We start from the raw sequence: 12,874 nt of genomic DNA on the forward strand, positions 1-12,874 counted from the left end.
TTCCTAAAAAATACCAGTGACTCTTGGAACAATATATAGACCTAAAAATGGGAACAGGAATGAGAGGAAAACAGCTTTGAGTTCTCAGTGGCTACGGCAGAGGGTTTGAGTTTGTGGTTTTTTCGTTACGCTATTTTAGCTCTTAGGTTGATACAGCTGGCACAGTGGGTATTGGATGGATGGATTTCACCGCATAAATACACACGGAAAATAGCTTCTCGAGTTCAACTGAATCATAGAGAAGTAGGATGTGTTCTCTGACTACAGAAAACAGAATGCTTTACACGTTGTTTTTGATAGAAGTCATAGGTGAAGACCATGGAAACATTTAAATTATTAGAGAGTGAAAAAAATGTGTAAAGGAAAACTTAGTTTTCATTGGAATAATACATAAAAGGGCGTGGTTTTATAGTTAGTTATACCTGTATTTCTGAGGGGGGGGAATCAAGTAGCCATGTGCTGCCACCTAGTGGCTACATCTGNAAATGTGTAAAGGAAAACTTAGTTTTCATTGGAATAATACATAAAAGGGCGTGGTTTTATATTTATACCTGTATTTCTGAGGGGGGAATCAAGTAGCCATGTGCTGCCACCTAGTGGCTACATCTGTAGGTACAGCCTGGTTTGGCAGGGTGGAACCTTTGACATTGAAGGCCACGGAAAGCTTGTGTGTCTGTCTGTATTTGTCTTTTCATCCGTCCGTCCCTGTCAGGTCATTAAGTGAATCCCGAACAAGAGCACAGACACAGAGGAAAAACAGGCAGTAAAGCTAAAGTATTTTATTAATAATTTATTGTCAGTAAGAAAGACTGGCTAATGGTAGTTTTCAGTAAAAACCTTTACAAGACCATTGCATCACAAATATACAGACACTATAAAAACTGTGTCGTGATGGTTTTGGTTTTAAACAGGTATGCAGAAGGTCCCCAGTACACTTTCCAGTAATGAAAAAATGTTTGTTTATAGTTCTAAAATACATTAACTCATTTAAGACATGTCCATGTATACAATCTTTCCTCATCCTATGTACAGCTAGAAACAAACAAAGGACTATATTGAAATGTCTTAATGAAATGTCATCCTTCAATGGGAAAGGACACAATAAAACCCTGGTTGTAGTAAAAAATCAGGGTGCTAGGTAATGACACTAACACCACCAAAATTCGGTCAAAAAACAAATGCACAAAAGATCTTGAAGATCTAGTTAAAACTATGAAAAATCAAATCTGTACATAAAATTTACAAAAGAAAAGAGAGAAAATTAAAATAATCAAATCTATATAAATACATGAATCATGCTAACAAGGTGAGAAGGCTGATTCTCAGTATCTTGACAGATGTAAGATGCAAGAACAGGTGTTGGGACTTGAACCCGTCCCGCAGGGGCAGCAGGCTGGGAGCGGCGAGCGCGTCGGGCGCTGCGTGCCGCGGGGCAGCCGGGCCCCTTCCGGCTCACCAAAACCCGTGCTTACGCACGTGTACAGAGAAGGACGCGGAGGCTCGTCTGTGGGAGGATCTCCGGGCTCGTCCAAGTCCAGGCACTTCGGCGGGAGTCCGGGCGTCAGACCTGCGTGTGCTGCTGCGCCTCCAGCGGGGGCACGGTCACCTCCTCGAAGTGACCGTCGTCCCCGCTCTCATAGTCACTCATCATGACCTCGGACTCCACTTCACAGCACGCCGACACGTCAGAGCAGGAGGCCGTGGAGGCGCACACGGACAGGGGCATGTTCTCTACGTTCCTGGGGTGCCCTGCAGGGCAAGGGGCGTAGGGGTCTCTGCCGGGGCCGCCGTCACCAGCGCCTGTCTTGCGAGGTTCAGACAGATCCACGGGATAGAAGTGGGGCAGGTACTGATTCAAATGGAACCGGTGTCGGCTTCTGGAGGCGGAACCCAGGCTCCCGGCGGCGGGCATGTCCCTCGGAGGGTGTATGGATTCGAACTGATCGCCGAACTCCGGAGGTAAGGGGGGCAGTTCGTCAGGCACGGGGAAGTCTTCCGGGGGAGGGGGGAAGTCACTCTCAATGTCGTAGCCTCCAGGGTAATAGTCCGTATCGATGGCATTCGGGTCTGCCGAGTACAGGGGGGTCTGCTCATCGATAACCTCGTAGTTGGGGAATTCTTGTATATCCGGCAAAGGGACGCTTGGCATCCAGTCCGACGTGTCCCAGTGGTACCCTTGGTAGAAAACAAAACGGACTTCAGTGTCTTTCCCGCCGAGCGTCTGTTCCACAGAGCTCTTTCTCCAGGAGGCGCGCACACCCCAGTGCGAGGCCTTCACCCGGCGTCAACCCCTGCCCCGCTGCCCCGCTTTGACAACCTCTCAGAACGAGGCTCGGTTTCAAAATGTGGACTCACGGTTTCACGTAAGTACCCAACATTCAAGGACGGGCAACGCAACCAGGCTGGGCAGAAGCCGTGTGCTCGCGTCTACGGAACCCGCGCGACTCCCGCCGGCCCGCCCGGCAGCCGCCCTCGTGTCCCCGGGAACCAACCCACTGCTCTAGTAGCTCGGGCTCCGGACACAAGTTTGGGCTTTCAAAAAACACTGGAGCAACTCTTGAAAATAACCCTTGAAAATAACCATGGTAAAATTTAAAAAACAAAATTCCTTTACAATAATATAGTGAACTTTATATTAAAAACCGTACTATATCCATCAGCCCTAAGAAAAACAATAAATGACGTTAACGTAGGTACCAAAGCATGCCTTCAAATCAAGCAAAACGCAAGCACTGAAAAACAACACGATTTTTGATAGACTACAACAGTCAGTTGTGTTACTTTTACAAGACCTAAGGATCATTTTAGATTAATTTTTTAAGCCCCCACCCCCCGAATTACTGGACTCTCCTGACAGACAGGCGAGGCAGTACACATTTAAAGGCAGCACACAAGCAGCCCTGTACTTAGTAACTGCGGCACCCGCGGAGCAGACACGTGAAGCAAGTCGGCCCTGGGGTCAAATCTTGACCAATTTTGTTTAGTGAATCAGTGAACAACTGGCATGCATAAGTCACCTCTTGATTTGCTGAGGTCAGGAGCAGCCAAAGACTCTTTTGGGGGCAGAGTAGAGAGAAAAAGAAAACATTGATAATTAAAACAGAAAGCCGGCTGAAAAGGCAATAAAGATAAGTACACAATACAATACAAACTGTTCATCAAGGCCAGTCAGCCATGTATCATGCCTTTAAGCCATTATCTACAAGAATTCCAAATGGTTGAGAAATGCACGTGGCACAAATGAAATGGGACACGGGAGGGGAGGAAAAATAGTGAGGAACTTTGCCAGGAAACTCAAACATGAGCTTACTTTCTTTTCCTTTTTTTCCTGGCAATCTGAGCCTGAAAGCACACAATTTGGTGAGGAAGAACTAAAATCTATAGGCTGTCATAAAGTATAAATCGGTAAGGCATTTAAGCAACACCTTCATGGTACTGAGAGATCTTCTGACAAAACCCACGTACGTCTAACACTAGAGAAGACATTGGCAGCCCTCACACGTACATTCACACAAATTCACAAACCCAGGCACTCGTGAATCACTAGAAGAAACTCCCTTCAAAAATCTGAGTGTGACTGACATTGTTCACCTCTCTTGGGACAGCCTCCAGCTGCACTTACTCTAGTCCCCACCCCAAAATTCTAGCTAGAAGGCAGCAAAAGATGTAAATCCCATGTCAGTTAGGGCCACATGGCCCTGGGCAGGTTACTTATGCAGGCTAAACGGCAGGTTTTTATCTTTGAAACAGGAGTGGAAATCCCTTTACTATGAGGATTAAATCAGATAATGGAGGTTAAGCCCTAACTCTTAGCTACTGGCATTTTACTTATTATTGAAAATTAGTAATCAGGATAGAAACAGCATCACTTCAGTGCTTTTCTAAACCAGACCAATGCTTTCTGTGCATTCTACACTGTTCTTGAAAACCCACATATTTGGGAATACAGAGGATTTCATTGATGGCTCTCTACTGGGAATTTAAATCAAAAACCGAAGTGAACTAAAAAATGAGAAAGCTCATATTTAGGCAATGTGTACCTACAGAATTTTTTTAAAAACGTAGCAATTTCTTTTTAAAAAGAGAATTGAGAATGTGTTTACTCCATAGGCACTCAATTCTTAAGCTAGCATTCTTAAACTAGCATTCAACTTTAATCCCAATTTGTATTTCTTAGATATGCCAAGATATGTTTTTCAATGAAGGAGATTCAATTTCTGCTTTTTAACACTCCATCAATATTTAAAACACAATACAGATTACTTTCTGCTTCACCAGGTAAATGTGGAGGAAGGTGCGTGTAACACTCACAGACCCCACCGCACCCCTGCTGGCCCGCCCGATCACGTCTGGCACGAAACCATCCTCGGCTCCAACCTGAAAACACCTCTCCTAGCAAAGAGGATCGGGGGTCTATGCCTGCAGTCCTCAAAGCAGGATCCTTAGACCAGTGACATCAGAATGAACTGAGAATGTGTTAGAAGAGCAGAGACTCAGCTTCCAACAGTCAGGCTTTTAAACAAGCCCTCTAGGTGATCTGATTTGCAGTTTAAAAACGACCAGCCTGTGCAATTTACATGGGATTACTCAGACTTCAGTGCATTAATAAAGGGCAGACTTAAAGTAATTTTAGGTGGTGATCAATGCCCTTTCTTTTGAACAAAGATAAAGCTGCATATGAATTTTCACTAAACCATACAATGCAAATATAATTACTTTCTGCCCTGCTCTACCATTATCCTTGACTATACGCAGGGAAAATCCAGAAGTGAAGAGTCAGTTGTAAGTAATTCTGTAAGTTGGGTCTTAGTGGTATTCCTAGGAAGAGGATCTAGACAAATTCAAGTTGTCAAGATCCTAGAGGTCACTTCTGATATCTACGAGTGGCAAAAAGTAACAAAGACACAACAAACACACACACACACACACACAAGTATTTACAGGTGTACGTACACACCTGCACAAAAGTACTCAACCCCCTCAAAACCACGGACGCTTTTTTCACAACACTACCATGGGCAAAAGCACACTAGTCTAGTAGCAGTCACTACAGACGCACACACAGCACACGTATTGTGACTATACCTTCTTCATTCACCGTGTCAACTACAGCGTTGACAAGGTGTATGACAGTCACTATGGAAGCTTGTAGAAAGGCACAAAAGGAGTAAATTAGGAAAATCTTCAGTTAGAAAACAATGCATTAAACAGGATTTTATACAATTTCTACCTCATGATGTAAAAAGAATGAATAACCCATAATTCTGCACAACTCCTATATGCCTGCTGTGATAGACCTTAGACGTTTTTCTAATCAAGCTATGTATTAATCACAGAAATAAGGTAACCACGTTATACTGTACTTTAAGCAATTTTGTTACTCTAAGTTTTCTCACTTAGGGATCTAGTCATGACAAAACAATCCTGATGTTAACATCTCATGGGCAAAAGAGTTCACGTTTAAATAGTAAAATACTTGCTAAGTCCATTTTCTGGGTTTATTTAATGAATTCGTACATTCCCAGAAAAACTGAGCATTACCTAATACAGTAAAATATGTAATATAAATACAAAACTGGCTTTAACTCTGTTCTGTGTACCCCCACTCCAAATTACTTATCTTTTTTTGCAGACAGGCTAACAGCTGGGTTGCTGACATACCAGCAGAGAAACGCAAACCGTCTGCCCGGCCATTTCCTAGGTAAATTCCCTTTTCGTTTGTATCAGATTGTCTGAAAGCGTGCATGCCAAGATAAACGTTGTGTGCGTGTGGCACACACACAATGACGGCCCTCCGGGACGTCCACGTCTAATCCCACGAGCCTGTCAATGTGTTATCGTCCCTGACTTTGCTGGTGTGATTAAAGACCTTGAGGTGGGGAGATTTTCCTGAACGGTCCATACGAGCCCACTGTATTCACAGAGGTCCTTAAAAGGGCAGCACCTCTCTGGGCTGTGGCTGCAGCAAGCCGGGGATGCAAGAACGTGGCCTCTAGGAGCTGGGAAGGGAAGAAGCAGATTGTCCTCTAGAGCCCCCAGGAAAGGCATCTTAATATTAGCCGACTGACCCGTGGTGGATTCCTAAACTACGGAACGATAAGCTAATACATTTATCTTGTTGTAAGCCACCTGTGTGGTAATGTTAGAAGAGCCTCAGAAAACTAAAAATGGAATTTAAGCAGACATTCTTAATACAGGCCTTATGACTGATAGAGACAAACACTCCTGGCTCTAACACTGTGTTTTCTGGCAATCATTCTCATAACTAATGATGTGACCATAATTTATTAAAAGTAGGAGTATTAAAAAGACCAGCGTTTCAAGGAAAGAGATTAGGAAAATACGGACAAAACCGTGAAATGTATTTATGAATAGCATTTGGGAACCAAGATCTAAATTACATAAGCGGACAACACTGATGTTTTAAAAAAAATTAAGGCTAATGAAAGAAAGAGTCTATTCTATTGTCTTTGGTTTAATAAGCAAGGTTATGCTCATACACTCATCACTGAGTAATAAGCACGGTACTCCAATACTACACAGAACATGCCCGCAGTCGGAAATGGAGGGAGGTTACTGATGGCCAGTCTGGAAAAGGACCCACTCTGGGTTTAGAAACAATCAACTGGTGGGTGATTTCCTTCCACCCAATATTTGAAATGTCTGAACACATTACGTTTTTATGCAGAAAAAAAATTAGCCAATTCCACGAATTCTGAGATTCAAAACTTTACACTACCAATGATTTCGTTACTGAATACTGACATCTTCCCTACTGGTATGTGCTACCACAGAGAAGCTGTTTAGGATCAACATCGACCTAGGGAGAGTAGAAGATCCCACTGCCAAACTTTCTTCATCAGAAAGAGAATCCAACTTACTAGCAATCTCTTAAACAGTGCTCTCAGTCAGTGCGCTCTGATCCAAGTGGGAGCTGGGCGGCAGGGAAATTGGGGGAAGAGACAAACAGAACCTTGTGATCCCGAAGGTACTGCCTGAACGGACGTTTCCGACCACTGCATGGGGCTCCCCCGGGGGTGCGGGGCCGCGCTCAAGAAAGCTGCTACAAGCATGCCTTTTTTTTTTTTTTTCTTAAGCCCACAAAACCTCTAGAACATTTACTGATGTAAGAAAAAAGGCCAATATGAAGCGAGCCAATCAGAAGAGCTTTCAGTGAGGCAGGTTTTCTTCCCTGTCTCTGATAAGTGGCTCCTGTTCGAGCACTTTCCCACGAAGAGGGTTTTAACTACCATCCCCTGCAGGTGCCCACGCGAGTCGTACAAGGGCCCGTTCACCAACGGTCCCGAGGGGGCGCGGCCACAGTCAGGGACTCCACAGGGGCACTGCCGCGTCTACAACGTCGCGCACACGGGCCCGCGCTGCCGGCCAGGGCGTTTCCAAGCGGCTGACTCACCATTGTCGTCACACGACTCTGACTGGAAGGAGCTGAGCGACTGCACTTCTGACAGGCTCTCCCGGGCGCTGTACGGATGCGAAGGCTTCTCCTCCAGGGGCTTCTTGGACAGACAGGGATCGAGATCCACTACTTTAGCTGAAAGGGAGGGGACAACGGTCAGCTCCATGAGGGAAAGGCTCCCGGTGGGTCACCGCTGAACGCGCACGCCAAGCAGGTGGGACCCGCAGCCTGCCCGACACGCCCCTCGTACAGGAACAACTGAGAGGGGAGGCATCTGAGGAACACCCCACCTACAAGTACTCTTGCTGACGGCACCACAGAAATTTTCAGGGACCCGCCTGGGGAGCTCACTCGTGGATAAGGGCATTAAAACTTCCTTCTGGGGGCAGCTGGGTGGCTCAGTGGGGTAACCATCTGACCTCGGTTCGGATCATGATCTCACGGTTCGTGAGCTGGAGCCCCACTTCTCTCTCTCTCTCAAAAAAAGAAAAAGCCTTTACAAAGGTATATGTGGCATTTTTAAGGCATCAAAAGGTGTTAGGCCACTACTCTAAATACTACCACTTCTGAACATAGTTTTAAAAATCTTATCGTGCAAACGCCCGTCCTAATTTCTCTGTCCTAAAAAGCCCTCTGAACCATACTTGAGAACCCACGTCCATTAGAGAAAAGGAATGATCTCTCCTGAATGCTAATCCGAACAGGACTAGACTCAATTCCTTGATGAACCTAACAGCACGGCTACAGCGCTCAGCCAGGGATGGTTTCTCAAGTCACGCTACAGGTCTTCAGAGTCTGAGCCTCTCTGTCACTGCCAGAGGCTCCACGCGTTGTGACCGGAGCCCCCAGAAGCTCTGGCAGAACTGACAAGGTCACTGCTGAGCTCGGTGACATTTCCCGCAGATGGAAAAGGCTGCTCTTACTATCATAGTCGAAGTCCCAGCTGGGCTTCTGTATGGAGTCGCTGTCAGAAGGAGAGTTGGAAGGCGGCGGGGGGGGCAAGTTCGGGGCCACGCTGCAGACGGCCACTGCCTTGCGGTGTCCGTGCACGGACTCGGGGTTGAAGGTGCTGAACTCGGGATGCTCTGGGATAGCAGAGCCCTCAAAGGAATTGCGGTCCAGGTTGTTCCTGGAGTCACTCGGAATGCTTGGCGTGTAGGATATAGGACGGACGGGCACCTGGGGCGGGATGTCTGAGTACATGTTCTTATTGAGCTTTGAGTCGAAGTACGGTCTCTGCAAGAAGGCTGCGGTCGGGCCCAAGTGCTTGTCTTCGGGTTCGGCCTGGTGCTGCTTCTTCCGACTGATCCGCTTGCGGCAGAGGACGAACACCACCACCAGTAAGAAAATCCCGGTCACAAAGACGAGGATTCCTACGCCTTCGGCCAGTCCGATATTCCACGGGGTGGACACGTACTGATTGGGGGCGGCGTCCTCGCAGTGCTTCCCCCTGTAGTCGTGGCTGCAGTTGCAGTGGTAGGAGCCGTGCGTGTTCTCGCAGAGCGCCCCGTTTCGGCAGGGGCTGGCAGCGCACTCGTCAATGTCACTCTGGCACCTGCAAGGGGGACAGACGCGAGCAACAGGAGTCAGAAGACGCCGGCCCGCAGCTCTCACAGGAGGAGGACGGCACCCAAGCGAAACTCCATCTGTAACCCCCGACAACACACTGCCGACAACGGTGACTACAACAAACACCTTTCGGGGTGACTGATCGTGTGAGCCCAGACGCTGTACATCCGGGAGATAAAGCATATTTCAATGCCCTTTTTCTGGGATTCCACAGGTGACCACAGCACACTCAGACTGAGCTGAGCGTACCGGTTTGTTTCTGGTTCTTCAGGAATGTGCATTTTGACAAATGCTACGCTGGAAACTGTTCTAACGCGTTAGCCTCAAATTCTAAGGAGATGTTCCTGTTTGCAAATATGACAGTTTCCTCAAACATGTGAAAGGTTAAGAAACAGTTCTCCGTTTTAAAATGTTTCTCCTGTTGGGGCACCTGGGTGGCTCAGGCTTACAGCAGGGACTCTGGGTTTTGGCTCAGGTCACCATCTCACAGTTAACGAGATCTCGCATTGTGCTGACAGCACAGAACCTGCTTGGGATTCTCTTTCCACTCCCCCTACTCCCTGACTTGCACTCTGTCTCCATCAAAATAAATAAACTTTAAAAAGAAACAACAAAGCATATGCAAATACCTACAAGCAGCTCACACTCAAAGCCTTCAAGCAAGACTGACGGTGGCCACTGCAGGGAAGCCTCAGGCACTGAGGAGTAACATGCACTGTTGTTTCCTTTTTTTGAGAGAGAACGTGCGCGTGCACGTGAGTCGGAGACGGGCAGAGAGAGAGAGCCCCAAGCAGCTGGCCACTGTCAGCACAGGGCTCGATACCATGCCCCCGGAGAGTCAGACACTCAGCACTGACTGAGCCACCTGGGCGCCCCTCACCGAGTAACTTCTTAAACTGAATTAGTGAAAAGGCATTTGGAACTACAACCTGCCCCTTTCAAAGTGCAGAGCAGGCAGCTCTGGGCCTCATTACAGTAAGGACCACGAAAGAGAGTGCGAGCTGAGAGGGTGTCTAGATGCTCTATAAATGTTTGTTCCTCCCACTCAAGACAGGTAACAACTTCATGTATCTCCACCTTAAAAACAGCATCACTCCTTCCACAAACAGCTACTGCCTGCGAGAACCCATACACTCTGCTTATAAACACCTCGACAGAACACAAGTAGGTCCGGTCAGCATTACATCATTCCCTGCTCACTGGTTCTTTGTCAGAGGGAAAAGATAAATTATACAAGCAGCTATGGGAGGATTATGAAAATCTGAAGCAGCGGGGACCAGATTACTAAACTTCCGTTGTACCTGCTATTTGGTGTGACACGAGGGAGACGTGCAGATACAGATTTTGGAAGAAGCCACTTACCTTTCTCCCCTAAAACCCGAATCACACTGACAGACGGCACCATCCAAGCTGTCAAAACATGTCCCACCATTTTTACAGGGCTCATCTTTACAATACGGACTGAGCTGACACCTGAAAAGGGAAGGGGAAATATGCATTAACTTACCACTTTGTAAGCAAATAAATACAGCACAAGAGAAAACACATAAATGTAGTCAGACGTATGTACGTATCAAGTATTCATATATACCAAGTATCCATTTAAAAACTTGTTAATACTGTAATTATGAAAGTCAAGAAAAACCTAGGCACCTCTGGCCCGTGTACAGTCCTCTGCATTGGCAGACGAAGTCTCCGTTGTCCACGATGCACGTGCCACCGTAGAGGCATGGGTTGGAGGAACACGGGTTGACGCTCAGCTCACAATACGTCCCTATGTACAAGGCGCCGCATTTGCAGTAATAACCTAAATAGACAGAAGGGAACAAAAAAGTCCAATCCTCCAATAACTCAAAAATTGTATCTCAGTACATTGGTTTTTTACTTGTAAGTGAAAGAGAAGGATCTAAGACCCATGAAAGTTAGTAAAATTCCTACTGCCTCTGGGTAAAATGCTGTCTAGATCAACAAGCTATACCTTCCACTTTGGGGAGAATCATAACATGAAGAACTGAAGAAAGAACTCGTCATTAGCTTAGTGAACTGTGGTTTAGGTAAGGTCGCCGGGCCAAGCAGTCCTTCTTTCGAGGAGCCACGTAGATGGACAACACTTACTACTGAGCATCTCAATATATTCACAACTCACAAGCTTTGAGGGCTAAACAAGAGAATAATAGAAGTGAAAGCACTTTGAAGACTATATGCTCCCATTAAAGAAAGGGGACTGTCAAATCTGTCCAAAGGAGCATAAAGAACGTCAGACTCTTGCAAAGACTGTGACAGAGCCAGTGTGTGGCTGCCACGGGGATCCCCATAGCACGTTTTAAGAGCATGCTTCTCTCGGCCTCCTGGCTTACCTGACGTGGACAGGAAACACGAGCACAGTCTAAAGGCATTCAGAGTATTGCTGTGGGGACAACCTGGCCTGGTCTGTGCATATAGGTTCACAGATGCTTCCCAAAGAAAATAACAAAGGGCCAAAGCTTTTGAAATCTCCCCCAAGTGTTACTTCGAGGTCTGCTCTGTTCATTACCAAAGCTCGATTTCTCAGGCACCAGGACTATCATGATTTCCACTACGGGTAAGGGAGCAAATGGGGCCAGGTTAAGTCACACAGTCCTCATCTATGCTAAGGCTTAGCTGGCGACACCTCAGGAGGCTTTGAGGCCTTCTGGAAACCAACCCCTTCTAGAGCTAGCAAGACTAGCAGCCGCTAGGTGCGGAGCCATCACATCAAAGGAGAGCACTGGAGAAGGAGCAAGTGTACAATTCCGAGTCCTGCTGGGTCGATGTCAGTGTGGGTGGGAAACAAGTGCAGAGTGAGCCGTGGTTCACGAGTGGCTCCCGGTGCAGAAGGAGGTGGTCTGGACATGCGTCCCCTCAGTGCACCTGCCGTGTGTCTGCAAGACATGGCAGCGGTGAGACCCCACGCACGGGGGGCCTTGCCGCGGGGAAGAGTCCTACCCCAAGCCCCGCCTGGTGGCACACGGACCAGCTGCTCAATTCTAATACCGACTGCAGTACCTGACCTAGCGTTTGAATGAAAAGGGGGAAACAAAAACACCTGAGGAACTTCTCGAGTGTGTATGTGTGTAACATTGTATAAAAAGGACCACGTCATGAAGCTTACCTCCAGCAGGTGATGGCTGGCAAACGCCTCCATTCTGGCAAGGGTTGCTGGAGCAGTCTTCCGTGGCCGTTAACAAGCACCCAGGAGAGACGTCCACCCACTCTTCAACGTGTGCATGGCTCCTCGGTTTGTTGTTTAAAGGGAGCTCCTGCCCATTCAAATAAATGGAGTCCATACAACCCCTGAAGCCATTACCCACTTGGGGGCTTCTTCCGTGCCGCGTGCCCTGCTGGCGGATGTGGCCACCGAAGAACACATGGTTGTCCAGGTTTAGGGTTTTCAGGGTCCCAGGGGCTGTGCCTGATGCAGTGTGAACTTGGTCGAGAACCAGCCGGGCGTAGTTTCCGTTCACTTCTAGAGACACTGCGTGCCACAGCCCGTCATTGACTTGAATGCTCTGAACAGAGACAATTCCAGGACCACTTCCACAGTCAAATTTGTACTGTAGCCTTCCATTATGAATCTGTCATGAAAACAAGTGCCGTTCACATTACTCCCAGAGAATCTGCAGTTATAAACTCTGACCAAACATCTAACCGAGAGGCATGGTCAGGGATTGAAGGTAGAAAGTCAGCAAGACACTTAACTACTACAGAACACAAGCTCATCTGATCACTGCAGAGAGAGCGCAGAAATGGACCGTACACGGATATCAAGTTCAAATGACACATCCAAAAAGCATCATGGAAATAATTAACTTGTTAATTGAACAACCAAAACTAGCATCAATAAGATAAAAAAAAAAAAAGGGGGGGGTG

At 47.0% G+C, this 12,874-nt stretch overlaps 1 protein-coding gene across 2 annotated transcripts in view; it reads right to left on the reverse strand.

Annotated features, from left to right (window-relative positions):
• Window positions 1–764: 764 nt before the first annotated feature.
• Window positions 765–12,874, reverse strand: part of FAT1 (FAT atypical cadherin 1) — a 125,969-nt gene continuing 113,859 nt past the window's right edge. The window contains exons 22-28 of one of the 2 annotated variants that reach the window (XM_077775054.1): window positions 12,117–12,579; window positions 10,640–10,793; window positions 10,349–10,459; window positions 8,341–8,972; window positions 7,415–7,552; window positions 3,018–3,053; window positions 765–2,175 (exon numbers count right to left, since the gene is read on the reverse strand). In XM_077775054.1, the coding sequence (XP_077631180.1) occupies window positions 1,562–2,175; window positions 3,018–3,053; window positions 7,415–7,552; window positions 8,341–8,972; window positions 10,349–10,459; window positions 10,640–10,793; window positions 12,117–12,579 (2,148 nt within the window). In that variant the 3' untranslated portion in view covers window positions 765–1,561. The remainder of the gene's footprint in view (window positions 2,176–3,017; window positions 3,054–7,414; window positions 7,553–8,340; window positions 8,973–10,348; window positions 10,460–10,639; window positions 10,794–12,116; window positions 12,580–12,874) is intronic. The other variant, XM_077775055.1, reaches the window with a different exon arrangement.

This window comes from Crocuta crocuta, unplaced genomic scaffold, assembly GCF_008692635.1.
Source record: "Crocuta crocuta isolate KB4526 unplaced genomic scaffold, BGI_CrCroc_1.0 scaffold734, whole genome shotgun sequence".
Classification (NCBI taxonomy): Eukaryota; Metazoa; Chordata; class Mammalia; order Carnivora; family Hyaenidae; genus Crocuta; species Crocuta crocuta.